At 35.4% G+C, this 26,338-nt stretch overlaps 9 protein-coding genes across 14 annotated transcripts; 3 read left to right on the forward strand and 6 right to left on the reverse strand.

Moving 5' to 3' along the window:
- The first annotated feature begins 30 nt into the window (after positions 1-30).
- On the forward strand, positions 31-1,440 carry AT3G03180 (Got1/Sft2-like vescicle transport protein family). Of its 3 annotated transcripts, NM_111188.4 has the most exons (6): positions 31-339; positions 444-535; positions 621-701; positions 781-878; positions 982-1,063; positions 1,161-1,440. In NM_111188.4, exons 1-6 carry the CDS (start codon positions 309-311, stop codon positions 1,197-1,199), a joined length of 423 nt encoding a protein of 140 aa, NP_186968.2. In that variant the 5' UTR covers positions 31-308; the 3' UTR covers positions 1,200-1,440. The 3 variants fall into 3 exon arrangements, with proteins under 3 accessions (NP_186968.2, NP_001327132.1, NP_001327133.1); NM_001337459.1 differs by having other exon boundaries at positions 162-535; positions 1,161-1,409; NM_001337460.1 differs by having other exon boundaries at positions 162-339; positions 982-1,409.
- A 229-nt stretch (positions 1,441-1,669) lies between these two features.
- GSTF11 (glutathione S-transferase F11) lies at positions 1,670-2,765 on the forward strand. The gene is made up of 3 exons (NM_111189.3): positions 1,670-1,995; positions 2,068-2,116; positions 2,207-2,765. The coding sequence occupies exons 1-3, from the start codon at positions 1,849-1,851 to the stop codon at positions 2,653-2,655; spliced, it is 645 nt and encodes a 214-aa protein (NP_186969.1). The 5' UTR covers positions 1,670-1,848; the 3' UTR covers positions 2,656-2,765.
- On the reverse strand, positions 1,670-5,407 carry NAC045 (NAC domain containing protein 45). Its single transcript, NM_111190.3, has 6 exons — positions 5,149-5,407; positions 4,331-4,611; positions 3,956-4,237; positions 3,591-3,839; positions 3,416-3,485; positions 1,670-3,319 (listed from the first exon to the last, which is right to left on the reverse strand). Exons 1-6 carry the CDS (start codon positions 5,303-5,305, stop codon positions 2,919-2,921), a joined length of 1,440 nt encoding a protein of 479 aa, NP_186970.2. The 5' UTR covers positions 5,306-5,407; the 3' UTR covers positions 1,670-2,918.
- A 2,074-nt stretch (positions 5,408-7,481) lies between these two features.
- Positions 7,482-9,087, forward strand: AT3G03210 (Pmr5/Cas1p GDSL/SGNH-like acyl-esterase family protein). The gene has a single exon (NM_111191.4). It carries the CDS (start codon positions 7,765-7,767, stop codon positions 8,869-8,871), a length of 1,107 nt encoding a protein of 368 aa, NP_186971.1. The 5' UTR covers positions 7,482-7,764; the 3' UTR covers positions 8,872-9,087.
- A 44-nt stretch (positions 9,088-9,131) lies between these two features.
- On the reverse strand, positions 9,132-11,093 carry EXPA13 (expansin A13). Its single transcript, NM_111192.3, has 2 exons — positions 10,266-11,093; positions 9,132-9,745 (listed from the first exon to the last, which is right to left on the reverse strand). The coding sequence occupies exons 1-2, from the start codon at positions 10,751-10,753 to the stop codon at positions 9,433-9,435; spliced, it is 801 nt and encodes a 266-aa protein (NP_566197.1). The 5' UTR covers positions 10,754-11,093; the 3' UTR covers positions 9,132-9,432.
- A 73-nt stretch (positions 11,094-11,166) lies between these two features.
- On the reverse strand, positions 11,167-12,808 carry AT3G03230 (alpha/beta-Hydrolases superfamily protein). Its single transcript, NM_111193.3, has 4 exons — positions 12,548-12,808; positions 12,192-12,403; positions 11,642-11,897; positions 11,167-11,549 (listed from the first exon to the last, which is right to left on the reverse strand). Exons 1-4 carry the CDS (start codon positions 12,785-12,787, stop codon positions 11,256-11,258), a joined length of 1,002 nt encoding a protein of 333 aa, NP_186973.1. The 5' UTR covers positions 12,788-12,808; the 3' UTR covers positions 11,167-11,255.
- A 624-nt stretch (positions 12,809-13,432) lies between these two features.
- On the reverse strand, positions 13,433-15,409 carry AT3G03240 (alpha/beta-Hydrolases superfamily protein). Its single transcript, NM_111194.3, has 5 exons — positions 15,272-15,409; positions 14,830-15,077; positions 14,508-14,719; positions 13,997-14,255; positions 13,433-13,849 (listed from the first exon to the last, which is right to left on the reverse strand). Exons 2-5 carry the CDS (start codon positions 15,067-15,069, stop codon positions 13,559-13,561), a joined length of 1,002 nt encoding a protein of 333 aa, NP_186974.2. The 5' UTR covers positions 15,070-15,077; positions 15,272-15,409; the 3' UTR covers positions 13,433-13,558.
- Positions 15,410-16,086: 677 nt separating this feature from the next.
- Positions 16,087-20,939, reverse strand: UGP1 (UDP-GLUCOSE PYROPHOSPHORYLASE 1). Of its 3 annotated transcripts, none has more exons than NM_111195.4 (19): positions 20,728-20,939; positions 20,570-20,617; positions 20,183-20,274; positions 20,013-20,103; positions 19,736-19,796; positions 19,578-19,655; positions 19,443-19,493; positions 19,266-19,339; positions 18,644-18,716; positions 18,494-18,551; positions 18,221-18,366; positions 17,876-17,928; positions 17,724-17,799; positions 17,577-17,633; positions 17,397-17,480; positions 17,205-17,303; positions 17,013-17,117; positions 16,859-16,930; positions 16,087-16,565 (listed from the first exon to the last, which is right to left on the reverse strand). In NM_111195.4, exons 1-19 carry the CDS (start codon positions 20,790-20,792, stop codon positions 16,539-16,541), a joined length of 1,410 nt encoding a protein of 469 aa, NP_186975.1. In that variant the 5' UTR covers positions 20,793-20,939; the 3' UTR covers positions 16,087-16,538. The 3 variants fall into 3 exon arrangements, with proteins under 3 accessions (NP_186975.1, NP_001327658.1, NP_001327659.1); NM_001337461.1 differs by having other exon boundaries at positions 16,087-16,729; NM_001337462.1 differs by having other exon boundaries at positions 16,151-16,565; positions 16,663-16,930; positions 20,728-20,938.
- Positions 20,940-21,936: 997 nt separating this feature from the next.
- Positions 21,937-26,060, reverse strand: HDG8 (homeodomain GLABROUS 8). 2 transcript variants are annotated; one of them, NM_111196.2, is made up of 10 exons: positions 25,894-26,060; positions 25,675-25,792; positions 25,395-25,586; positions 24,729-25,166; positions 24,526-24,630; positions 24,122-24,322; positions 23,855-24,035; positions 22,805-23,064; positions 22,629-22,724; positions 21,937-22,523 (listed from the first exon to the last, which is right to left on the reverse strand). In NM_111196.2, exons 1-10 carry the CDS (start codon positions 26,010-26,012, stop codon positions 22,134-22,136), a joined length of 2,100 nt encoding a protein of 699 aa, NP_186976.2. In that variant the 5' UTR covers positions 26,013-26,060; the 3' UTR covers positions 21,937-22,133. The 2 variants fall into 2 exon arrangements, with proteins under 2 accessions (NP_186976.2, NP_001326716.1); NM_001337463.1 differs by having other exon boundaries at positions 21,937-23,064.
- Positions 26,061-26,338: the final 278 nt, after the last annotated feature.

Below are 26,338 nucleotides of genomic sequence, written 5' to 3' on the forward strand. Positions count from 1 at the left end.
TTGTTTTATCCAATTCATGGCAGAAATTATATGTAGAATGCTAAAGTCTAGAAATGTTTTGGGGTGTATTCCGAAATAATTAATAGTTAGGTGGTTCTTTTGAAATTTCTTAATGATTATTGTATAATGCTGTCAAGATGACGTGGAGACCCATGGGATGACGAAGTTTTCACTGGCACGATCCATTCTTCATCGATTCAAACTCTTGGATTGATTTCAGAGATCAAAAGATAACACTTTCTCAGATCTTAAATTTGTTTGAATTCCTGCTCTTAAAGGTTTTTGATTGTGCAATTTTTTCGGTAACAATGGCTTCCTTGGAGATGAATGACCTAAAAAGTAAGTGTTCCAATCATAAACTCTTTGAATAGGGATGTGATAATGAACTAGTATCCATTGATCTTGAATTGCTGAATCGTTAAGGAATTTGATTGATGTGGCAGAGATAGGGCTAGGTTTGACTGGATTTGGTGTGTTCTTTACATTCCTGGGAGTGATATTTGTGTTTGACAAGGGACTCATAGCCATGGGGAACGTAGGTCTATTTATACCATCTTTGGTGTGTGTTCTTTACGATTTTAGCAAGGCTTTTTAAGGGTCTCTGTGGTCTCTTTGGACAGATCCTCTTCTTAGCTGGTGTGACTCTAACCATTGGAATCAACCCAGCAATCCAATTCTTTACTAAACGGCAGAATTTTAAGGTTCTTTCATGAATCCCTTGTGCTTCCAATTTGATGACTATTATTAATACAATAATACATCTTCTTGATATACATACAGGGTACTATATCATTTGGATTGGGTTTCTTGTTGGTTGTGTTTGGATGGCCTATTTTCGGTTTGCTTCTTGAATCATATGGGTTCCTTGTGCTCTTCAGGTGGGTTTTCTTCTCCTCAACAACATTTAATGGTTTTACTAATTCATTTCTAGTTTTGATTTGCTGACTCATGTCTTTCCTTTATTCTTCTGTAATTTTAAAGTGGTTTCTGGCCTACACTTGCCGTCTTCCTTCAAAGGATACCTCTATTAGGCTGGCTTTTGCAGCAACCATACATCAGATCGGTACATTCATTGCAACTTCTCTCTGTTTTACTATTTAGACTTATTTGCCTTATCCAATCAAACTTTTACCAACTATATATATTGGTCACTGAATCAGTTGCTGGATCGCTACCGTGGAAGGCGTGTCCCTGTCTAAACCTTCTTTGCCTTTCTTTCTTTCTTTTTGTGTGCGAATTGACCACTATCCAATTATGAAGCTTAACATGGCATTTAGAGTTCTTAACACTCTCTAGTCTCTTGTATCATATTTGACATAATTGGACTGTACAAAAACAAATACCTTTTGTATTTTATTTTAAATTTACAAAATTTTACATATATGTAATTAGAAACCTGATTTAGCAAATTAGAGCAATCAGAAACATTCATGAATGCCAAAATATATACGCAAAGTAACCTTCAAAGTTTGTTTCACATCGACACTTATTATAAGTTAACTGTAATTAAATGTTGGTTCGTCTACTGTACACATCTCCAGTACTATAGTGAAAAATAATTCACAGCTCTTGTAAACGTTATTATTCACAATTTTAATTAGAACAACAACAAAAAACATTTTAAAAATCAAGAATTCCATGCTAAAAGCACGTTTCATGATCTCACCTACTCAAAGGTCCAACGGATTTGAAAAAAAAAAAAAAAATGACCACTGATTAATATCCACAGCAGACAAAGGCACTCATAAACATTTTATAACTTTTGTGGCCTATAAATGCATACATCCACATTCATGTCGGTATTTACAATTTCATATCAATAGTTACGTATAAACATATAATCAGAAAATGGTGGTCAAAGTATATGGGCAGATAAAAGCAGCTAATCCACAAAGAGTATTGCTCTGCTTTTTGGAAAAAGACATCGAGTTTGAAGTAATTCATGTCGATCTCGATAAACTTGAACAGAAAAAACCACAACATCTTCTTCGTCAGGTATATAAGTCACAATATTTTCAGTATTATCACAGAAAACGTGTTATTCATTACGTTGTATACTTGTATTAGCCGTTTGGTCAAGTTCCAGCTATTGAAGATGGATATCTGAAGCTTTTTGGTAAGATACATTCTCAAATATTTTGCTGCTTTTTCTCTTAAATGACTACATGTAGAAAAGCTATTTATATGTTCGATTTATGGTTTCAAGAATCGCGAGCCATAGCGAGGTACTACGCGACAAAGTATGCGGACCAAGGAACGGACCTATTGGGCAAGACTTTGGAGGGACGAGCCATTGTGGACCAGTGGGTGGAAGTTGAGAATAACTATTTCTACGCTGTGGCTCTACCCTTAGTTATGAACGTCGTCTTTAAGCCCAAGTCTGGTAAGCCATGCGACGTCGCTTTGGTTGAGGAGCTAAAGGTCAAGTTCGACAAGGTCCTGGATGTGTATGAGAACCGGTTAGCTACGAACCGGTACTTGGGCGGTGATGAATTCACATTAGCTGATTTGAGTCATATGCCCGGTATGAGATATATCATGAATGAAACCAGTTTGAGTGGTTTGGTTACGTCTCGAGAGAATCTCAACCGGTGGTGGAATGAGATTTCGGCTAGACCGGCTTGGAAGAAGCTCATGGAATTGGCTGCCTATTAATTTGTCTAGTAGTTCTTGTAGTCCTCCGTTAATGGCTTGAGTCAAGCCGCTTGACGCTTGTACTCCATTCAAATATTTGATGATATACTAATTTAAATTTGGATCGTCTAATTTATTGTTGTTATAGGTATAAGAAATATTTTTTAACAGTAAGAAGTACAACAGTTAAATGTAAATATTAGTATACATACATATATGTGTCTAAGTAAATGCCCTTTTATCAAAAAGGGATAAATAAATCAACAAATTTAAAAAGAAAAGAATCAGAAAAAAATAGCAAGACATTTGTAGTATTGCTGAGCCATTAAACTAAAAAGTGTTAGTTTTGTCTTCGTGATCTTCTCAGCTCTTTGTAACCAAGAATCTTTGTCCTCTTCAATGAACAATGTTCTCTCTTCCACATTGTGACTAATAGGATTGACGTGAACTTTCAACGTGTGACAAGGTACGACTTGGTGATATAGAATCTTTGTCGTTTGATATGTCGAGATGAGCATTTGGTTGTTAAATCTAGTTTCTTCTTCAACCACCTCGAATCCCGATGAATCAAGGGTTTCATTTGTATTCACGTCTTCATTATCTTCTATTTGATTCACGTTGTCCTCGTTATATATATCAAACGAGAGAAAATCATCGATATCTATGTTGTCATTGGTATTGTTACCTGTAAATTAAACAATTTGTAATTATCGTTAGATATAGGAAGAGCATCGATCATAACAATCTTGAATTTGAACCCAAATTATATATATATACTCACCATGAAATCCTGGATCTTCGTCAGTATTATCCAAACTCGATCTGATCTTCTGCTCTTTTATATAACCAGTCTTTTCAAATGCATAAATATAATTCTATATGTTAGGTTTAAAATTATATATAAATGGTATATAAAACATACAGCATATATTATTTCAATAGTCTGATATGCATACCTGGTTCATATGACGGTTAGATGTTATTAATTGTTCATCATAATTGCCAACGTGGATCACTTGATCACCAACGCTATTATTGTGGTTGGAGTTACTTGCAGCAAAAGTAAAGTCATCGAAAACGCCATGGTCGTTGTTGTGAGTCATACTCGTGAAGAAATCGGAATCACTAAACGCAGAGTTCTCTACACGCAACGGTGGTAGATATATATTGTGTTGTAACATTGAACATTCGATCTCTGTGTTAACCTGAATGAAAATATAGAAAACCCATTATTAAAAATATGTTATATGTCGATGGTCATGTATCAAACTTTATAGGGTAATCAATGATGGATTTTAAAACTTTGAAATATTAGCTATACCTTATATGGAGTAGGGAACGGTCTATAAGAAGAACCGTAGTATTGTGACCAATCCTCGTTGCTGATTGCGTTGGAGTTAAATCGCTCGTTGCCAAATCGCGGTTGGAATGTGTTTTGAACTTGATGAGTAGTTGAACTGATTTCGAGATCCGAACAAGTGTCAAAACTCGATGAGCAATTACCACTCACATTCGACATCGCGTGGACATATGACCGATGTTGATCTCTTGGCTTAGCTTCAATAACAATCTTTTTGAACACACGACAAAGTGCATATGCGTCCTACAAATATAAAATTCAATTTAGATGGTTTTTCCTAATGCTATGTACAATATTAAAATGATTGTAGTCGAATCCAGTTAGTTAGCAACGAACCTGCATGCCGTATGCAGAAGGCTCACATTCTGTTTCATCAAGTCGATATTCGTGCATGACCCAACCAGTTCTTATGCCATGTGGCGCGCGCCCACGGTAGTAAACCAATGTCTTCTTGGTTCCTATGGCTCGGTCTCTCCAACTAACTCGGCGGTCTTTACCTGTAGCCTTCCAATAACCGCCTTTAGTTGCCCGGTTTGTCCTTGAGCCGTTGGGATACTTCCGGTCTCGTGGGCTGAAGAAGTACCATTCTTGGTCTTTGCTCGGAAGCAAGGACTTCCCTATTATTGAATTCATAATTGATTACTTTAAGTAACGTAATTTATCAGCAGATATTGGATGACGTAAATTAAAATTATGATTCAATTAAGCTGGCATTCATGTTTTCATGAGTTACAATTTTATATTTAAACATTTTTAAAAATTATTTTGACATTTTAATTCCTAAAAGATTTGGTGAAAATGATGAAAAAAATAATAAAATAGTTATTTACAGAACTAGTATGTGTAATTGCACATGTGGTATTTTCCCGGTAGAGACTAAAGTATATTTAGGGTTTCTTCATCAATGCTATATTCTTATTCTTTTCTTCAATCTCTCTTGTTCCTATGGGTTTTAGACAAATAATAATAATTCTTAACGATTACAGATGTTGTAATTTAAATCCATATAAATGAATAATATATGCAGAATTTGATAACTAAAGTAGAATCGCGTAATTAATGTTGATCAGAAATCATATTTTTCAAAAAATTTAAATCATATTTGATTAAGTGGATCTCATGCATAAACAAGGGAAACGTCAAATTAATATTACCTGGTAAGTCCCATGGCTCACACTTGTAAAGATCAACTTCAGCGATAACTTCAAGTTCGATTTCTAGACCGTTGATCTTTCTTTTTAGATAGTAAGTAATTAGTTCCTCGTCTGTTGGATGGAATCGGAAACCTGGAGGTAACGAGACAGGAGCCATATATATAATCTCAAGTTGTTCTTGAAGTTATTTTGTTTGAATCAATTTCAAAGAAAGAAAGAGAGAGAATCGAGACTCGAGAGGAAGAAGAAGAGATTATAGAATAGGTATATGTTTTGTGTTCGTTGAGGGCTTGGAGAGCAAGGTTATATATAAAGAGGTAATGAAAAAGGGAGATGCAAAAGTGAATAAAGGGAAGGTCCCCATCCCAAAATAACATATAATGTTAAAAAAATTCAAAATTTAATTAATATTTACAATTCATCAATTTCTGTCCGACGCATATATAATATTGTTCGAAGTGTTTTTTTTATATTGATAGATAATTAAAATGCTAACAAATAACATGATCACGTGTAGATTCTGGTACTTAACCGGAATAATTAATCAAAAATTGCCGCCCTAAATGTAAACCGTGTTTCTTCATCAATTATATTATCCCATGCTTCTCCGAGAGTGGTCGGTCTGGAATATATGTGCACTTGTCAGATTTCTATTGGTTGCATGGGAGATCGAATCTTGGGTTAACCCAAAACTGTTGCAATCTCTCTTTCTTTTTTTTCTTTTTTTTTTTTGTTATTTGGCGGCACTTCTAACTGAAATAACTGTCTCTTTTGTACCCACTTGCATGCGAATCCTTTGTTTCCCTTCACATTGCCATCCGATCTACGTACATAGATCTTTTTTAAAAATAGATATCTTGATGTTGTAAATTTATACTAGTAGTGTTTTACATTTTATTTTGTCATTTATATATGTCTATTTCTGTTTCTCATATTCATATTGTATATCGTATATCGAATAGAAAGATGAACTCCATTTTATGGTCGTTCCATCAGTTAATGCTCATATATTTTCTAGTGTATTAGGCTGTTAATGTAAGGTTGTGTGATTCGGGAAAAAAAATTGAAATTTCGGAGATTTTGAAACAAAAATTAAAAAATTGAGTGGCCAGAAATCCTTTCCTCTCCATATTTAGTGTCGTCATATAAAATACCAAAACTTTTGTTCCAATATAGAAAAACTATTGACCGAAAGTCCAATTACGTACTCCAAAGACTTATGGATATAAGAAATTATAGTTTGAGTATTTATCATTTTGGTCGAAACTCGAAAGCTATATATAATCATATGAACATACAGTCACATTTGGTGTAGGCGACTATAAAACTTATCTAAAGTTGATTTATCAAAAAAAAACTTATCTAAAATTTGGAAAAATGAAATCGATCAGATATATATATATATATATATATATATATATAAAATTTGAACAAGCATATGGTTTTGAGATGGTTATATGTATGATCATGTGGGATCCAGCAGTTGTGAACATGTGAATAAATCCTTGGAAGCTATTGATGGGCCAACCCAAGAGAATCACTTCTCAGCCTTTCTCATCATCGTCATAACCTTTTTCTCTCATTATTCCAAATTCCATATTCTCTTTCTTCTTTGTATCACCATATATATACACATATATATATATCTTTAATATATCTACAATGTGTACATAGTACATACCCTTCTTGAGACATTTCCCTCACATGAATCCATCTTTTGGTTCTTTACTTAATTCTTTTTAACGTTCACACACATTCTATAAACTAATAACATATTAGTCCTATGATTAGCCCCACCATTAGATTGGGTCATTGCCTCATTGGCAAAAATATATAAATTTGGTTAGAATGAGAAAGTAATAAATTAAAAGTTAATATGTAAAAATCGGTTGAAACTATTATGAAATTTCGGAGTCTACAAGATCCCCAAGACTTAAGACCGTGAAGAAAAATCACGAAATTACATGTAACTTTAGCTATAAAAAAAGAAGTCTAAATGATTATAATGATTTTTTCTCCATTTATTATATGATGAAAACGCGGATCTACAGAATTTAATGTCATTCCAAGATGAAATCGTACGTATGAAAATACACATAAGGAAAGTGTCATTGATTTGTTGAACGATGTGGGCTAAATGGGCTTTCCCGTGGGCCGAGTAACTTATGATCAATCTACAAGCGGTCACGTGAATAAATGGGCTTGACCGTGGGCCGAGGAACTTATGATTAATCTAAAAGCGGTCACGTGATTCCCAGCGGTGAGCGCACGTTAGAATAGTTCCCAGTTCCATAATGAGGCTAAAGTGAGCCGAACCATGTCTGAGAGTCAGAGAGATGAGATCATAAATTAATGGAGATCTTACAAATATGGAAAATTTTAAATACAAAAAATCGAACCAAAGAAGAAGAAGCCTACGGTTGTTCTGTTCCTTTCAATCTCACCAAATTTTCATCTTCACCTTCAATTTTGATAGATTCTCTTCACCGAACCAAATCCGTAACCCTAGCTTCTTCTTAAATTATAGAGAAAAAGAGTTAATTCGAATCTGGATGAAATTGGTTTTGTCTAGATGGAAATCTAGATGTGTCTGATTCCGAAATCTGAGTCTGAGAGATGCTAGGAGCGATTCATTTGGGAGTATTAGCAGCTTGTTTCGTCCTCTTCGTTCCCATGGCAATGGCTGGTTGGCATCTGAGCAGGAACAAGATGCTCTTCTTTAGTGGCGCTTTGTTTATTTCTCTCGCGGTTTGTGTTCATCTCACGCCTTATTTCCCTTCCGTTTCCGACATCGTTGCCTCTGTTTCCTCTGTTGTTGTCTACGATCATCGTATCTCTTGTATCAACGAGGTTAATCAGATTGTCTGGGATGTTAAACCGGTACCGAATCCGGAGTCTGTTCGTAGGAACAATGGCTCAACAAAGCTTGATTATTTCGTGAAGAACTGGGATTGGATGAAATCGAGGAAAGTTTTGAGTTGTGAGTTTCAGAAATTGGATAAGTTCGATGTTTCGGATTTGTTGAATGGATCGTGGGTTGTTGTTGCTGGTGATTCTCAGGCGAGATTCGTGGCTTTGTCTTTGTTGAATCTTGTTTTGGGTTCGGATTCCAAGGCTATGGATTCGGTTAGAGGGGATTTGTTTAGGAGACATAGTGATTACAGCATTGTGGTTAAGGAGATTGGGATGAAGCTTGATTTTGTTTGGGCTCCTTATGAGAAAGATTTGGATGATCTTGTGGTATCTTATAAGAAGATGAAAAAGTATCCTGATGTTGTGATCATGGGAACTGGGTTATGGCATATGCTTCATGTGAACAATGCTTCAGATTTTGGTTTTAGGTTGAGGCAATTGAGTAGTCATGTGGAGTCTCTAGTGCCCCTTACGCCAAAGGAGCAAGAAGGAGGTGGGTCGGTCTCCGGTAGATCTGTGCATCTGTTCTGGATTGGGATGCCGGTTTTGATCAACGGGATGTTGAATACGGATGAGAAGAAGGAGAAGATGAGTGATACGGTGTGGCATGAGTATGATAGATCACTCGGGGAGAGTAAGATCTTACGTCAAATGGGTGGTCCTCTTATCTTGCTTGATATCCAGTCGTTTACCTGGAACTGTGGACCGCAATGTACACTTGACGGGATGCATTATGACTCTGCGGTCTATGATGCCGCTGTCCATGTCATGCTCAATGCGTTGCTTATTGAATCTCATCAATCTTTATGAGTTCTTGACACGTTTTTTTTTTGTTTTTTTTCCTTTTATTTTGTTTGGGGTTCTCTTGTAGAGTTTTAAGAGAAGTGGGATGTTCATAGGAATTTTACAACACACGGTGATCCTTTTGGCCTGAGTGATCTTCACATTGGAGAAGTAAGTGAACTTACATTCATGGCTATAATAGGTTTAATATCTTTTGACTTTGAGAAGTTATAACCTTTAGCTATTCTGATTCTTGTTATATCACAGTACCCTTTTGGATTCTTTTTACGATAAGACTCAGTACTCATCATTAGCTTTAAGCACTTGAAGGAAGCTTTCGCTCCTTAGTAATGTAAACAAATAGATACAATAGTGATGTTTGTGTGATCACTGTTCTTAGTACATTGGTGAGTTTTTGTACCTATGCGTGGGAGAGAGAGAACTATGAAATGCAAAAGTCTGACCCAAGTTCTTTCCTTTTCAACCCTAAAGATAACCTTAGACCAAGATCGATATACTTGCCATCAAAAAATTCTGACCCGGAAAAAAAGAATCATGGGATTGTATCTCAATGTGTCCGTCTCTGTCTCACGGAGTCTCGAATTGTTTCCCTTCGAAGGTCTGTCCATAATTCCAGTTTTTCGGGGAGACATTGTAAGATGTCACGGTTGACCTGTCACTAGAAGTTACTTCAAATGAGAGAGCTTGGTTCCTGAGATCAGCATTAATATGCCAATTTTGTCCCCAATTACGACCCATAGGTAACCACCCGGTTCTCGACCCTTTGATCTTCACAGCAGCTATATCACCGGACCCTGCAACATTGGTGATCAAAACCGAAATGAAAATGCCTCCACCATCGACTGTAAACCGCATGCTCCCTTCCTTTCTACAGTTGATCCTGTTTTGGTAAAAGCCAACAAAAATGGTTGTAAGTCATAACTCATAACTTAAGTGATATGCAACTAACTATTTATAGGCTCAGCTCCAAAACACTTCACAAACTAATAAAGGATCTAATGATCCATTGTATCATGAACCTAAATAGTAGTTTACCGCATTGTGCCTAGAACTTCACAGAAACAGTCAATTTCAGTCCTCTCATGGCTAAGATGAAAATGAGAGCAAAGCTACTCAACTATGATGAGCAAACCTATCTACCATTTCTCAGAATCTTGTACACACTAAGATAAAACGATTAGGGGCAATAAAGTAAATTGCATATTGAGGAAGAGATTTAGGGTAAACCCATCTCACATAATAAAGCACACGGATATCGAAGAAGACACAAAAGCAAAAGCATCGCCGGATTTTTTAAATCGATAGTGGCGTCTAAAAGCAGAACCGCGTTCCCCACCACCGCAAACGCATTTTTTTAACAAAACGCGAAACAAATTGGGAAAAAGCGGAGAGAAACGCACCTTCGATACTGCACCGGCATGTTCCCAGCTTTCCAAATAGCGATCTTCTCAAACGCTTCGATCGGAAGCACGAAATGTTTGTTAGGTGGATTACAATGACCACCACCGTCGGGATCAAATCCGTAATTAGGAGCACAGAAATTCGTAGCGGTGAGTATAATTGAAGTTCCAGGGATACACCAACGGAGATCATCAACACATCTGAGCTCGAAACAAGCACCACAGATCTGACCACGCTCAAACAGAGTCTCGCTTAGACCAACAGTAGCCATACCGTACCCAGATTTGACGAGATCTCCGTATCCACACGCACCGCCCACCGCGTCTCGAGGATTCGTAGCGGCGTAGTAGGTGGCTCGAGCTGGACGCCATTCTGAGGCGTCGGAAGAAACGGAGGACGAAGAAGGTGAAGAGGTTGAGGAAGAGTAATGACAAATCGCCGGCGGCGATAGTGCAAGGAAGAGTAAAGGTAGAAGAAACCGTTGCATCTCTCCGGCGAGAGAGAAAATGCGAATTTTTGATTTTAGAGATTTTGATTTTTGATGATTTAATTTTGGTTTAGTGTTTTTTTCAGTCTTTTAGTGGGAAAACATTTTGCTTTTACCGGTTTGTCGGTTTATATAAAATGACTAAAATGCCCTCAATCGAAATGGGTTAGGGTAAGGCCCAAATCACAAAACCCAAATCTCGTGATCAAAGTGAGGACTTCAGTAACAATTTTGGGTCAACTTTACCTTTCGTTCATGTGTCTCCATCCGACTCTCTCCCATGCTCAAAAAAGTATGTCATGATATTTTTCATTTGGATCAATTTGACATTTGATTTTTTTTTTGTAAACTGTACTATCTGACATACCAGATTTATATAAATTATTGTAAATAGGTTAGATAATGTTCTTTGTCACATGAAACTTACATAGCCATAATTTTTCTTAAACTGATTTTAGATACAAATCTTTTAGAGTTTTTTTTTGTTATAATGTATCTTCCACTAGTCACTACAAGCGGCTTTGATAATGGCTTCAAAATGCCGCTTCTCATGGATAATATAATGTCCACCATCAGGGACCTCATGGAGCTTTATCCATGGCAGTTTATCGCATATATAGAGTAAAACATCGCGTGAAATTTGTTTGTCTTCGAGTGCACACCACATATGAACCGACCCTTTGTTACTATCCGAAAACGGATTCTTCAATTCGGTTGGATCAAATTCCCAATTCCCGTAACCCGCTATGATGTCTTGTTGTGTGGTCACATATCCACCTTGTCGTAAAGCAGACTCCTATAGTAATAATAGCATTCATGCATGAATGTTTACTTCTTTCAAAAAAAAAAAAAAAAGAGAGTGGATCATAAAGTTCGTAATATATATACCTTGATATAAGAGTGTTTGGTATGCTTTTCCGCGAGTTCTAGGTCGCGCTCGGTCATAGTATCTTTGGGATTTCGACTATTCGGGAACCATTTCTGAGTCATCCACCAATATAACAACCATGGAGAGTAGTGTGCGACTCGAAGTGTCAATTGAAATCCAATTGGCAATTTCTTCATCGCTGCATTCAATAAGTTTTGAGGCACACGGCTCCACCAAAAATTCACTAACGGAACAACCAACGAAGCTCCACTGAGCCTATCGATGTTATAAGAAAAACAATTAAGGCTAATATACAAACCACTACATTATAATCTTATTTGTATAAGTGAAATATCTAAGTCGGTCACTTGGTCTTATAGTATAACGTCACTTATGGACTTATGGTAATTAAACGATGAGGATGAAACAAGAGAATTCTTATCACAAATGGATAAAGCAAATGTCTTTTACGTAAGAACTTGTTTTGATAAGTATTGAGAAGTGACCATCACAAATAATATTTCAATTTTTTGATAATGTTCTTAAGAGATAACCGATTGATATATTTACCTATTAGGAATGTATTTGAGGCAACCGTAAACAGGGTAAGCTCCAAGTGACATGCCTATAACGTGGAACTTTGGACCGACTTGCAATTTGTCAGCAAGTTCTTCGATATCGTATGTATCTGTTTTCAGCGTTCGTGTTGGATTAGGATCGCTTTCTCCATAACCAGCTCTATCGAAGAACAAAAAGTATATCTTGAATTCATCAATCATTTCCTGAAAGCCAGAGGAGCGTTATCATTGCAAATAGTATTATTCATTATACATAACAATCATTAATTGTACAAATAAACCACCAAAAAGTATTAAAATAGTTGCGGTCTCTTTCTTTATTTCGTTCTTAATTCAATCCTTGTGTACCTGTGTGATGTATAAATCGACGTCTTTGGAATTTCCATTTCCGTGGACGATTATTATTTTGTTTTTGGCTTTGTCCTTTGGAAACCCTAATTCCTTGTACGCTAAATGCCTTCCATCATTGAGCTTGATTCTTGGAGATATCTCGGAAACATTTTCCGGCAGTGGAATCGGTGGCGGCGGTGTTATGGACTTGTAGACATAATAGCTTATTAATCCCACAATCACAAGTAGAAGCACCATTATTTAGCCTATAAGTCTTGGAACCAAAAGACTAGAATTGATTTAAAGAAAATGAAAGAAGAAGAAACTCAGGAACTAATATATGTTTAACAATTTCAACAATTATTAGAGAGAAAAATGCGCTGATGTAATGGTATCTTTGGTCCAAGCAACTTAATAATGTAGTACTATTTATTTTTGTTGGCAAGTAAAGCATGACCACTTTTGTTTACAAATTTCTTTTTGTCCTTCTCTCTTTGTTACACATGTCTTGATAACTTATCTTGCATTACTATTATTGAATTGGTTGTCCTTTTGCATTTATATCAATTGTGTAACTCCCCTTTATTATTTATATTGCATATTGAATATTTTTTGGATTTATTAGACATTTTCATTTTTAGAATCTGTAAGAGAAAGAAAAACAAACTTATCTTCATAGATTTTAAGAAACTGCTTTGTAACTTTGATCCAAGTGTCGTGGCACGGTGGTAGCAGTTTCAAAGCAAAAGATTATAGACTTTCTTGCACGGTGACCCACATTTGTCAACCATGATTGTATATATCTCCAGCGCTAAGTAAAATTTATTGACACAAACTATAACACCTGATAATATATCATTATTAATTACACATTAAAAACACTCAGATATAAAATCTGGATTTAGTAGTAAAATGAATTTAATTGTAACAAAATATATATATGTGACATTGAACATATATTTTATATAATATCAACTTTCAAATCCAGTCCACACACAAACTATTGAATTAAGTTTTTTTTTTTAACCTTCAACTACAAGCGGCTTTAATAATGTCTTCAAAATGCTGCTTCTCATGGATAATAAGATGTCCAGCATCAGGGACTTCATGAAGCTTTATCCATGGAAGCTTATCACATAAGTAGAGTAAAACCTCATGCGAAATTTGTTTGTCTTCGAGTGCACACCAAATGTGAACTGACCCTTTGTTATCATCTGAAAATGGATTGCTCAGTTCGGTTGGATCAAACTCCCAATTCTCGTAACCCGCAATGATGTCTCGTTGCATGCTCACATATTCACCTTGTCGTAGTGCGGATTCCTGAACCACATAAATCAATCACTTTCGTAAGTGCTTTTTTCACTAAAATGTATCATCAAGTTCATTATATAAGAAAAATGGTCTAAAACAACACAAGGTTAGTCTAAAACTCCATAAACTTTTAAAAATCAATCTCTATATAGGTACCTTAATATATGCGTGTTTTGTATGCTTATCCGCGAGCTCTATATCGCGCTCGGTCATAGTTTCTCTAGGATTCTGACTAAATGGGGAAAACCATTTCTGAGTCATCCACCAATATAATAACCATGGAAAGTAGTGTGCGACTCCAAGTGTCCACTGATTTTGAATTGGCAATTTCTTGAACGCTGAAATCGACAAGTTTAGAGGCAGACAACTCCACCAAAAATTCAGTATCGGAACCACCAACGTTGCTCCACTTAGTCTATACATATTGTTAGAGACATTAATTCACATAGGTAAAGATTATATGAACTTTAATTTATATATGCGAAATATATTCAATTTAATCTTATAAGTTCAAAAGATATAATTACTAGGCCAATATGATATGTACGTAAATCCATGTGTAAATAAATAGTATATTTGATATATAGCTTTTAATCTAAGTGATAATCACAATTAAATCTGACCAAAAATGTTATTCTTAGATTCTACTTGTAAGAGATTGATATACCTATGAGGAATGTACTTGAGACAGCCGTAAACTGGATAAGCCCCGAGTGACATTCCTAGGACATGGAACTTTGGACCGATTTGCAATTTGTCAGCAAGTTCTTCGATGTCATATGTATCCGTTTTTAGTGTTCGTGATGGATGAGGATCGCTTTCTCCATAACCAGCTCTATCGAACAACAAGAAGTATATCTCGAATTCGTCGATCATTTCCTGAAAGCCATAGGAACATATATAGTAGCTCCAGTTATCATGATATGTAAAGAAGCTAGTTTGCAATATATGCATGTAATCATTTCATTTAATCCTCATATTATTAATACCTGTGTGATTTTTAAATCCACTAACTTGGAACTCCCGAATCCATGGAGAATGATAATCTTATTTTTGGCTTTGTCTTTAGGAAACCCTAATTCTTTGTAAGCTAAATATCTGCCATCGTTGAGCTTGATTCTTGGAGATATCTCAGAAACATTCTCCGGCAATGGAATTGGCGGCGGCGGTTTCACGGACTTGTAGACGTAAAAGCATATTAAACAGACAGCCGCGGTTAGAAACAACATCACTTGACCTGTAATATATGAGGGAACACCGCAAAGAGTACTTTCAATGCATGCCTCAAAACAAACTAGCAGTAGGGATCATCGTCAACGTTTTAGTAAGTTCCATAAAAATTAAAATTTGGGTTAAGAATAATGAAAGAAGAATAAACTTTAAGATATGATAGATGCATGCGTAACCAATTGATATCGAGAGAAAACCGACCTGATGATATTGGAGATGGCTTGGTAATGTAAAATCTTTTAGTGATGATATCTTGCTGGTCAAAGGAATTTATCAATACTTATACTAACCAAAAGACAAGACAGAGGCTAATACAATCTAATCAAACAAAGTAAGAAGGAGATGCAATCTATGAGTTATAGATTTGAATAAAAAATATTCTTTCCTTTTGGTGTCAAGATTTGAATAAAGATGGAAAATAAAGAAGAGCTTATCTGATAAGATGTATTAGATCATAATAAATTGGACGCGTACGTAACATCTCATTATCTCAATGACACATAATATTTTTATTCCACTTTTTCAAGTAACCGACAGCTATCTCATGCTTTAGATCGTGACATGTTTAAACAAAAGTAGGAAAATTTTAAAAACAATAATTAAAAAGTGCAATTAAGAATCTACGATGTTAGATTACCAATAAGATTCAATACACGTATGTGTAGTGTATGCATGTGAACATCTTACTATGTTTTTTTTTTTTTTTTGGTAGGCTACTATGTGGTTTTCTATTTCATTTGAATGATACCTTTGTAATTAAATCTATTTGTTTCCAAAACTCGTAAGCAAAAATTATTACATACTAGAAGTCATAAGAATCTTGTAGAATAATTTTACACGGGAGCGCGACAATTAATTTGAATAAGAATCTTGGTGATGTAGTAATTCTACACAAGTAACTTGAATTTGCGATTATTCTACAAATTAGCCAATGAGAACTCTAATTAAAGTTGTATTCGTCTTATTTATTAGTATTCATTCTTGCATTTTCCTTCATAAGTAGTAGTTGTGTTAGTTCCCTTCATTAGTATACGAATTAGTCCCCAACTTAATTCTACAAATCAAACGGACGAAAACCGAAAATAAACATGTCACACTGTATGAATATCAGTGACATAATCTAAATTAGTAGACGACATAAATGTAATAAACTAGTACTCCATCAGTTTCCAAGCAAAGAGCATGTGGAAAGAAAGAGTGGATTATCAAAAAGAAAAATGATTGTGGATAGAACCCAAATATAATCGAACATATAAATGTGATGTTTTGGGAAAATTCAAAGAGCAAAATTAAAATAAAGTCCAAAGAGGAAAAGACTTTGCTAAGCTGCAAAAAGAAAAAGAAACATTATTTATTCTTTCTTCATAAACTTGCTTTGCTGTGCCACTTGTGATCTTTTCACACCAATTAAAGGAGTATCAAGATGTGTCTTCCATGAGAGAGGGAAGAAGACTTGAATTTGTTTTATTCAGAGGTCTTCTGGACCATTGATGTTCTGTAAAAAAAACACAATGGTAAGTTTTAATTCAAAATAATTTAGGTTTAAACTAAAGATGTAGAATGCCAATTCGGTTTAGCCGAAAAGATAAAACCTCAAATTCAATCCTAATTTTCATTTTGGTGATTACTCTGAAAATCCTGAACCAAGATCATAACCGCCTAAAACCAAATTTCAAGTTTGAGTGATAAATTTATTAGTTTTTCAACACATAATCAAACGGTCAACCATAATTGTGGCGAAAAAGAAAACATCCGGAGTTTGAACATAACCATGATTCGTTACATTACCTTGTTCTCGACCACGGCCCTGTCCGGAATTTCAAGCTTCACACCGGATTTTGCCGCCACAGTCACCTTGCCCTTTAAATCCAAAAGAAACCATTCTGAGCATATATAAATATCAACACCACCTTGTGAACTAATGAACAATTTACATATATACCTTGAGAACAATGGAAGAGCCAAACCAGACATCACCAGACACCTTAAGGCTGTCGAGCTCGACTATACTAGGAATGGACTTAAACCGGCTCAAGAAAGTAGCCACCTGTTAGACAGACACACTAAGTGAGGCTCAAGAGTCAAGATAGAAATGACAAATGGGACTTGTCAGGAAATCATTTTCTTCATTTACCTTCTTGAACTCGGGTCCCAATTCAATTGACGGGTTCGAGGGGTTAGTTCTAGCTTTGTTTCGAGTGACAAAGCCATCAACTAAGGTGTAGAGATCAGACTGTGGAAGAAAGAAAACTTAAATCATTAATCAAATGTTTCAAAAGATATTTGTTACTCTGTTGCGTTGTTAAACGTGGTGTATAGAGTTTACCTGGACGAGCAGCAAGTCTGAACTTGCCTTCACTGGCAAGAACCGTGAGCGAGGTACATTAACACCGATAGCGTTGTCAAAGAACTGTTTTGAGACAGAATCACACGAAAAAGGAGTTAAGAAAAGATTAGAGTTTGCATTCTATATTTCAAAACGTGCCACTAGGACAGGCATGTATACCCTTATCGCAGCACCGGCTGCAGTTTCCAGTTGAAGAACTTTGACTCCATCAACTTCCTGAATAGAATTTGCAGTTTTTCTTTGGTTAGATAATAATGAATGAAAAAATTGCAGAAATAAAAAACTGTGCATTAGCCACGCAGGCACCTTTGGGTTTGGAATGATCTCCATTTTAAGTGCATCAGCTTCCACAAGCTTTTTGATGGCCTTCAAGTTAACCCATCTGTAAACTTACACAGTTAGTGTGTATCAAATAAGTTTATTTTGTTTTACTATCATTAGGGACGTGATCTACTTACAGGTTGTTTGTGTTGAATATCTTGAACTTCTCAATTGATTTGAACTCATTGACCTACCACAAGGATCAAAACACGAATGCAACAACTCTTTTAAGCAGATGATACAAGTTGAAGCAAACAGAAAGACGACACAAACAAAAGTCTACAGTTCACATTCTATTGTTCTTTAACAAATTTGGCATTTACTATACTCCCATCATAAAGAAGGGCTTTGCAAAGCATCCATGAAATGATTTTCTAAACTAAGCTCGTTTATACCAACTTTCGCCGAATCTCTAATGAATATGCTACAACAGTTTCAAACAATCTCTAAAGACATTGAAACCCAAGGAAGTATAGACTTACATGTTCATCAGGAACCTGAGCAATCTCCAGAAGCTGGACTTTGCCTTCATAAGAAATGAGAGTTCCCCCCTTTACATCAGCTAAGGTTTTGGGTGTAACCTCCATGCAGTATTCGTTCTTGTTCTGGATCAAATGCTTCAGGATTGCTACAGCAATTTGACGAAAGACGAGATAAGCAAGAGAGTTAGTATGGGAATTTCATGTAAAAATATCTGATTAACCATATAAAACTATGTGTAAACAAGAACGAGAAAAAATACAAAGAAGACATACTTAAGTCAACGATGGCACCCAAGTTGTCTGAATTGGCAACAAACACATATTCCTTACCCTGAGAGACACAGAAAACAGAACTTTCAATAAACATGGACATCAATCTTAGATGCTGGGAAAAACGGTAGTTGACTACACTAAAGAAAGAACCTGTGATAAGAAAGTATCGAGCTTTCCACTGTTCATGAGGGCTGGGAATACATCACCATGACCGGGAGGATACCTTCACAAAGACAATTTATTAGTAGGCGATCTGATAAACAACAGAAGCTATTCTTTAAATGCAAACGTAATCTCTAATGAAAACGCAAACAAAGGCAAAAAAAAAAGAAAATCTGCGACGACTACAGCATATGGTCAACCAGCAAACAGATCAAACTTATATAATTGAAAACATGCCGTATTCTCAAATAGATTTCAGTATAACCTGTTAGAAAATTCACAACTTCTTGTTCTCTGCAATCATGGACTGATCTTAGAGAGCACAAGGCATTACAATTCAGTTATCAGTTATGATACTTCATCACGTAGGTAGATTAACCAGTTCTAACTTGCATAAGAAGATAAAATGCGACTTAATATGAACATGAACCATAGCCACTTAAAGTATCAAGATTAAGTAATGAATACTGTTTTGATAGTCTGTTTCCTGTTATCTAAACTGCAGAATGACAGATTTCAATCGTTTTGACGAAGTTGATAAACTTGAGTGATAATGAAGAACAAGGCCCAACAAAGAAAGAAACTAATACATAAATATTTGAAATCATACCAGCCCTCCTTGTCGGTCTTTCCCTTGCTGGGCCATGGCACAAACTCATCTGCCACAACACGGGGATATTTGCTCTACAATATCCAAGTAAACGTTAGTAGTTGCAGATCTGATGTCAGTTTTTACATACAAATGAAATTTTCGTTTCCTAATTTGATATGCATCGACATCACAAACCTGGTTAAAAGTGTGAATGTCAACATTTGAGTTGGTGTACTTTTCCACAATCTGAATATGACAAAAACAGTCAGCCAAGAAGAATAGCAGAAATATAGAAGTGAAGAAATGTGATCCACAGTGAAAGAGAAGTACCTTATGTGTGTCATCATGTGTATTAAACGAGTTCATGAGAACTAACGGAACCTTGCAGCCATACTTGTTGTTGAGATTCTGCGAGTGAGCAATATATTGATCATTAGATTAGCAAACATTAAGTAGGGAAGAGTAAGAAACAAAAAAAGAAGCCATACCTCAATCTGGATAACAATCAGATCAAGAAATGTCAAACCATCACGAACTTCGATAACGGACCTGCACAGACACAAGTAAGCTATAATTTCTTCACTCCCTGAATCTTAGACTGACTACTAGTACATGCCTGCTATGCCAAAAAATTCACAATGGATCATGGTTCACTATCTTCAATTTGAGCATTACACCCACTAGCGATGATAGCAAATTTTAAACTGTACACAATAAGATTGAAAAGAAAAAAAGACTAAAACAGACAAGCAAGAAAATGCTTACTTCGGGCCAGTGCATCCCATTGTTGTTCCAAGACCTCCATTAAGCTTCAACACAACAAGTTTGTCCAACAGATTCTTGGTCTCGGCAACATCTACATTATTTTTAAAATTAGTATCACAGAGAAACTGCAAGCATATTGAAACAAACCAAAAAAGCTTCAATAATAAAACCTTGGGAGACAGGGGTCATTTTCTCGTAGGGAACAACGATTTCATCGGTAGGAGTCTGGATCTTACTCCACTCAATGTGTTGTGCCTCACCGCTTCAAAATTCAATACAAAGTGATTGTGGAACAAATCAGTCTGTTGTTATTATGTAAACAACGACGAAAACAACTCAGATCTATATCCAGATCCGATTAAACTTAGGTCTAACAATCGTTCAGATTGAAAGCAATTCCAGAAATCACGATCAGGAATAACCGACAGCATGATAAACTAGGCAGTATTGTTTGATCGTCACAAATTCATGAGAAGATCAACAACCAATCGATTGATATATCGGAAGTAAGCATCCACACAAAAACACAATCGGAAGCGAGAAAGAGAAAGACGAACCTCAGGTAACGTGAAACCAGGCTGATGAATCCGCTCTTCTCACTCTCACTGAAACATTTAAAAAAAAAATCAGTCGAAATAATAACGAAAAAGCAGATCTGGAATCATGAAGATCCAACAGATTTAGGAAGAAACGAGACTAATCAGAGAACACGAACCTCATCTCAGTAAGGCCATCGACGGCGGATTTGAGTTGAGGGAGATTCTCAGTGGTGGCGGCCATTGTTGATTTACAGATTTAAGAGAGCTTTGGATCCAAAAGAAAAACAAAAACGAAGAGAGGATTGTTATTTGTGAATGAATCAGAGCAAATTGGAAATTAAAAGCAGAGAAATATTTATAGGCCAAGGGAGTAGTGGTGATGAAGTGACGATGCGTGGTGTTACCGCAAATATATATATCTCTGTCGTCTTATCTGAGCCAATTGTCAATATACACGTGTCACCTTTCCATGTCCGTCCGGCTTCTTCTTATTACCGTCAATATATTGTTTCCTTTTTTCAGTTCTTTTAAATAAATAATAATAATAGAATTTGATTTTTTTATATAAAATATTTCTCTATTGATTGTGTTAGAAATAAATGGTACACAGCTTAATAGCCCAACATATTACATAAACAGAACCAAATTAACTTTAAACTATTAAGAGATTTATAAATAATGTTATTTATAAAATTGATTAAATAATAGTATTTTTTATAAGACCATGCATACAAACTGCAAACTAATTTCTAAGAGAATACATATAAAGATCAATTTATAAGGAGGTAAAAGTGGTTTTAAAAAAAAAAGGAGGTAAAAGTTTGATTTCAGAAACGCTATATGTTCACATGTAAAAGCTCATAGCATTACACCAAAAAAAAAGACACTCATGAACATATTTATTATTGTGTGTATAACATTTTCTAGTTTTACTAAAAAAAGTAGTTTCAAAATACATACTTTATGTATGTTATTCTTATATCTTATTCCAAATTATCAAAGTTAATATATAAAAATAAAAATAAAATATTTATGAATCTGAAATTTGAAAAATTTAAGATTTTTTTTGGAATATTGTAAGAGTTTATTAAGAATTTTAAGAATGTTGAGTTTCAAGAATATACAGATTGTCTGTTTTTGTATTTGCAAAAAAGTTAGCTGATCTTACTTTCTGAAAGCTAAATTAGTTTATTTATTTTCTGAAACATTCATAAACTTATGAATTTTTCGTGAAATATATAACTAAATAATTAGTGTATTTTTATGAATATTCTTCTTTATCAAATGTTCAATCACATTTACGATTTCGTCATTATTATCAAGCATTTATCTTCAAACTGTGAGTAAATTATTATAACCAATAGAATAAACCAACCAAAACCAATAAGAAAAACCCATGATAGGATGGGTTGTTTTATTACTTTCATCAATCGGTCTGTAATCTTACCGATCGGAAATATCTTAAGACTTAAAGCATGTCCATAAAACCATCATAACCAATCGAGGTCATAAAATCCCCCGACAGAAATATCTCAAAACAAAACAAAAACAAAAGAGAATCTTCCACAGCATATTCCCTCACTCAACATTCAGGACAATTGAGCAAACCTTTGATCCTTTGAATAGTGGAGCTGATCAAAGCACTCACTGTGTCCACCGACTTCTCATTCACCTCTCTCGACCTATTGGCCTTTCCAGAGACAAGGATCTGAAAGGCCACCGTGAGTAAGGTTCCACCGTCCTCCACCGTGGATCGCCTGCCGTCGCTTGAGATGACGAAACCAGATGGAAGGATTGGGATATGGGAAGGGTCTACTTCGCCGGAGACAGCGAAATGCATTGTAGCCATGTCCATAGGAGCGTACACGATCATGCCTCCCAAGGCGTCCATGTAGCAGTCTTGCAGCATCAACATATCATCCTTGCATGAGTCTTGAACCACCATCTTGTCATTATTCTCTTCGTGCGTTGGCTAATGTATATATACACATGTACGACGATTATAGGTTATTAGAGTTATATAATTTGCCAACAAACGATTAATAGTTAAAAGACCGTTGAAGAGAGAGAGATATACATGTACCCGGAGAATGGTAACGCAGTTGGTTTCACTTGACCCGGTGACAATGCGAGCGATCTCATTGACTACGGTTCCATAGGAAAGAATGTCCCACTGTTACACGTAAACGTTTTTGTTGTTAATACGTGATTTAAGTTGAGAAATTTTGATGATCATGCAGATCAAGAAAGAACCTGTTGACGAGTGTCGAGGTTTTGAAGGAAAGCGAAGACTTGCAAAGGAGTGAGAGGGATTGCGAGAGAAGACGAAGCACTGACAACTATACCGGGTGGTTGACCGGCCTCAATGTTCATCCGAATCGAGACTCTCACTCCATTTTTCGACTGCTGCGGAAAGTCAATTTTTCCGGACATGGTCAGCATTTCGTTGAAATTCTTCACCATTCTCTCACCTAATTTCATTACACTCCTTCTTGCTTCTCCTGTCGTTATGACTGCCAAAATATAATATATAACTTGATCAAACGTCACATTATTGTAAAAACTATACGTGATACAACCAATATCAAACAATTTACTGTAGTAAAATAATGTTGCATGTCATAGGGTTAGAACCTAGAGATAAAATAAAAATTATCCGACCAGCTTAACATATTTTTAGCTGATTAGACTAGCATCATAGTAGATGAGTTAAATTATATATGACCTGTGACCTTAATTCATTTATTTTTATATTTTTTTCAAACTCCAAAAACCAAAATCAGGATAAGACCAAATAATCTTAAATAAGCAACATTTTTGTGTTTTGACAAAAAAAAAGCAACATTTTTGTGAACATTTTGTAAATAAGTCATACTTTTGATTAAAAAAAAAATAAGCAACTACAAAAAGAAATAGAACGAAAATTTTGTTTCTAAAATTTAAAATTAGAAATCTTGAATATCGAGAAATAATTTAGATATATACGAGAAAAGATTTTTTTTATGTTTCTTGTGCCAGTACATTCACTTATTTTGGGGAAAAAATACTTCCGTTTATTTGTCAACCAAATTTTGACTCGCAATTTTTTCCTAATCCATTTTATAGAAATCGAAGAAAACATTGACTAGTGTTTAGTTTTATTTTTTTTAGTTAAACAGAAAAAATTTGTTTGTAAATTCAATTTTTGACTCGTAAATTCAAAATGATACAATCATACCACTCAACTCAAGTGATACAAAAATAACATTTTCACTTTCACTATTGGAAGTCATTAGTTAAGTTAGTCGTATAGATGATACGTACCTTCGCTCCGGTCACTTGGAGGAAGGGTTTGGATGGAGGAGAGAGCCATCCTCTCACACATTCTCTCAAGTGTGACGATCCAACGCTTAGCTCCATAGCCTGACCCGCCACTTAAAAGATCTCTATAGATCTTATGTGTATCCAATTTATGGTCCACTTCCACATGCTCTATCCACATTACCTACAATGTTTTGATAGCATCAATCAAATGCAATATAGAAAAAGACATATATGAGCTCAATCAAGAGGCGATGAAGAGATATATACCTTGGAGTGAGCATCGGGCAAGGCTTGGATGAGGCAACCAGAAGGACGTTTGTAACAAGCAGCATTGCCAAAGTCAAAGTTAGCACGGTGTGACACGTCAGCAATAATCCAGATCCCTTTCTCGATCTCTTGGCAGCACCTGACGACCATGAATTCCCTTGCTGGCACTAGTGGCGACAGAATGTGTAGTTGCTCCCACATCTATCGAATTTTATTCACATTCAAAACACCAAATGTGTTAGTGATTCTATTGATCATGAAGACAAACCTTATCTAATATCCTTCAAACCTAAATTCGAATAAAAAAATCCTTAAACTCAATTAACAGTAAGGAAAATAGAAGTAGGTTACGTTAATATTGATTGGTAACATTTTGAAGTTAACACTACAAAAATAGTTCTTACCACTTGCAAAACATTGCAGTTTCCTCTTATAGGAAGCCCCGATCCGAGCACATGAATTGTGTTGGCCTTGTTCACAATCGTTGGAAAAAGCTCTTTCCATTTTTCCTACAAGAAACAAGTACCATTTTCACATTTTTAATCCAAACCTCAAAAGTAAAAACAAAAGAATATTTTTTTCGAAGAATAGACAAACAAATAAATACCGGATCTAAGAACATTTGGATCAAGTTTATCGCTTCTACATGAACCACCGTGACAGCTTTGGACGACTCGACATGAGCAGTAGTGCTGCTGAAATGTTTGACTGCATGCGAGAACCTCTCATAGCTCTCTGTATCAATCACATAAGTCTCGTCGATACACGACTTAACCCAAAATTGTTCCTCAGCCAAAAACAGCCGCTTGAGCTCTTCAACCGCACTTGCCGCGATTTCAGACAACAGGCTCATATCCGTTTCGGCTAGTGGTCGTGGTTGGATGATTTGAAAATTTGGTGGTCCATATGAGCTAGATGGCTCGTACATATTGCCTCCGTTAATTCCGTACGAGATGCGATCAAGGCTAGGAACATAAGCTAATGAGTCCTCCACGGTTGGTTCGTTGGGCTTGTGCTGGTCTACGAAATTGGAGATTCTGTCACGCTTCACACAAAAAGAAATAGTTAGTGGCATATATGTATATGTATATCTACTATATTCACAATCAATATTTACAGTTTTATATACATTTTCAAGATATCGAATATAATTTCTTAAAGATTTATATATTTTTGTTCGTAAATTTAAATGAAAAATACGATGATGGTCAAATAAAGATCCAAAAAGAAAATAGAAATAGTGAAAGTTTTATGGAACAAATCATATGTTTACGTGATCTTTAAGGCGGGCGTTTTCGAAACGCAGTTTTTGGAGATTGTGTCCGCGTTCTTCTCTGCCAAAAGGAGGGCCTCCACAAGCTGGACAGAGCACACTTTTTAATGCATCGAGCATTGCCTCGTTGTCACTTTGGAGAGTCTCGTTTTCTCCACGAAGTAATACGTTAGTGGATCTATCTTCTTGAGTCTATAGCATATGAAAATATATATATTAGTTGGTTGGAAAAAATTATTGAAGATATATTTAAAAAGGATTTGCCAAGTTGAATATATACTTTGCTCTGAGTTCGCTTGTTCTGAAACCAAAACTTGATTTGGTCAGGCTCGAGTTTCAGCTCTCGACATAATTGGTTTCGTTGTCTTTCGTCAGGATGGGGACATTCCTTGAAATAACTTGATTCAAAAAATCAAAAACAATTATCATAATAATTATTGTAATAAAAGAATATCAATTATTAGTTTAGAAATCAAGAAAAAAACAATAAAGGTTTTACGCTTCAAGTCTTTGGATCTGTTGAGGGGTATGGCGATGACAAGTCCTCTTCCCATTTTGCTTGGCGTCTCCGGAAGTGTATTGTTCATTGCCTGAGCTCCCACCACCATTATTATCCATTTTGTTCTTCACTAACAATTTTTTTTGTGTTTGCGAATAATTTTTTGTTTTTGTTAAGGCACAAGTTAATCAGTATTTATAGGGGAAAAAGGGTGGTCTTAAGGATATTTTTTTAAAATATACATTAATTCATAAAAAGGGAAGAAGGGGGGAAATATAGATATTACTATTTGAGTGGGTAAAATTATTTGTTAAAAGATATTAATTACATTATTTGTTAAAAGGTAATATTTAATTCACATATGTATTAAATATAAAATATTTGTTTTGTATAAAATGCATTGAGGTGAACAAATAAATTAAATCTAAGCAAAACTTAAATTATT

This window comes from Arabidopsis thaliana, chromosome 3, assembly GCF_000001735.4.
Source record: "Arabidopsis thaliana chromosome 3, partial sequence".
Classification (NCBI taxonomy): Eukaryota; Viridiplantae; Streptophyta; class Magnoliopsida; order Brassicales; family Brassicaceae; genus Arabidopsis; species Arabidopsis thaliana.

What these genes read in the sequence shown, in the direction of transcription:
- AT3G03180 (NM_001337460.1), top strand. Translation starts at nt 309, where the DNA reads ATGGCTTCCTTGGAGATGAATGACCTAAAAA. An exon ending in GGAGATGAATGACCTAAAAA is followed by an intron (nt 340 to 443) that starts GTAAGTGTTCCA and finishes TTGATGTGGCAG; the next exon opens with AGATAGGGCTAGGTTTGACT. An exon ending in GACTCATAGCCATGGGGAAC is followed by an intron (nt 536 to 620) that starts GTAGGTCTATTT and finishes CTCTTTGGACAG; the next exon opens with ATCCTCTTCTTAGCTGGTGT.
- GSTF11 (NM_111189.3), top strand. Translation starts at nt 1,849, where the DNA reads ATGGTGGTCAAAGTATATGGGCAGATAAAAGCAGCTAATCCACAAAGA. An exon ending in CACAACATCTTCTTCGTCAG is followed by an intron (nt 1,996 to 2,067) that starts GTATATAAGTCA and finishes TACTTGTATTAG; the next exon opens with CCGTTTGGTCAAGTTCCAGC. An exon ending in TGGATATCTGAAGCTTTTTG is followed by an intron (nt 2,117 to 2,206) that starts GTAAGATACATT and finishes TATGGTTTCAAG; the next exon opens with AATCGCGAGCCATAGCGAGG.
- NAC045 (NM_111190.3), bottom strand. Translation starts at nt 5,305, where the DNA reads ATGGCTCCTGTCTCGTTACCTCCAGGTTTCCGATTCCATCCAACAGAC. An exon ending in CGTTCCCTACTCCATATAAG is followed by an intron (nt 3,840 to 3,955) that starts GTATAGCTAATA and finishes ATTTTCATTCAG; the next exon opens with GTTAACACAGAGATCGAATG. An exon ending in CTAACCGTCATATGAACCAG is followed by an intron (nt 3,486 to 3,590) that starts GTATGCATATCA and finishes GCATTTGAAAAG; the next exon opens with ACTGGTTATATAAAAGAGCA.
- AT3G03210 (NM_111191.4), top strand. Translation starts at nt 7,765, where the DNA reads ATGCTAGGAGCGATTCATTTGGGAGTATTAGCAGCTTGTTTCGTCCTC.
- EXPA13 (NM_111192.3), bottom strand. Translation starts at nt 10,753, where the DNA reads ATGCAACGGTTTCTTCTACCTTTACTCTTCCTTGCACTATCGCCGCCG. An exon ending in ATGCCGGTGCAGTATCGAAG is followed by an intron (nt 9,746 to 10,265) that starts GTGCGTTTCTCT and finishes TTACCAAAACAG; the next exon opens with GATCAACTGTAGAAAGGAAG.
- AT3G03230 (NM_111193.3), bottom strand. Translation starts at nt 12,787, where the DNA reads ATGGTGCTTCTACTTGTGATTGTGGGATTAATAAGCTATTATGTCTAC. An exon ending in CTCAAATACATTCCTAATAG is followed by an intron (nt 11,898 to 12,191) that starts GTAAATATATCA and finishes TAACATCGATAG; the next exon opens with GCTCAGTGGAGCTTCGTTGG. An exon ending in CCAAACACTCTTATATCAAG is followed by an intron (nt 11,550 to 11,641) that starts GTATATATATTA and finishes TTATTACTATAG; the next exon opens with GAGTCTGCTTTACGACAAGG.
- AT3G03240 (NM_111194.3), bottom strand. Translation starts at nt 15,069, where the DNA reads ATGTTGTTTCTAACCGCGGCTGTCTGTTTAATATGCTTTTACGTCTAC. An exon ending in TGGATTTAAAAATCACACAG is followed by an intron (nt 14,720 to 14,829) that starts GTATTAATAATA and finishes TATGGCTTTCAG; the next exon opens with GAAATGATCGACGAATTCGA. An exon ending in CTCAAGTACATTCCTCATAG is followed by an intron (nt 14,256 to 14,507) that starts GTATATCAATCT and finishes CAATATGTATAG; the next exon opens with ACTAAGTGGAGCAACGTTGG.
- UGP1 (NM_001337461.1), bottom strand. Translation starts at nt 20,792, where the DNA reads ATGGCCGCCACCACTGAGAATCTCCCTCAACTCAAATCCGCCGTCGAT. An exon ending in AAGACCGACAAGGAGGGCTG is followed by an intron (nt 18,717 to 19,265) that starts GTATGATTTCAA and finishes GTCTTTGTGAAG; the next exon opens with GTATCCTCCCGGTCATGGTG. An exon ending in CAGCCGGTGCTGCGATAAGG is followed by an intron (nt 17,481 to 17,576) that starts GTATACATGCCT and finishes GTCTCAAAACAG; the next exon opens with TTCTTTGACAACGCTATCGG.
- HDG8 (NM_111196.2), bottom strand. Translation starts at nt 26,012, where the DNA reads ATGGATAATAATGGTGGTGGGAGCTCAGGCAATGAACAATACACTTCC. An exon ending in ACGCCCGCCTTAAAGATCAC is followed by an intron (nt 25,167 to 25,394) that starts GTAAACATATGA and finishes TTTTGTGTGAAG; the next exon opens with CGTGACAGAATCTCCAATTT. An exon ending in TCCAAATGTTCTTAGATCCG is followed by an intron (nt 24,631 to 24,728) that starts GTATTTATTTGT and finishes TGTTTCTTGTAG; the next exon opens with GAAAAATGGAAAGAGCTTTT.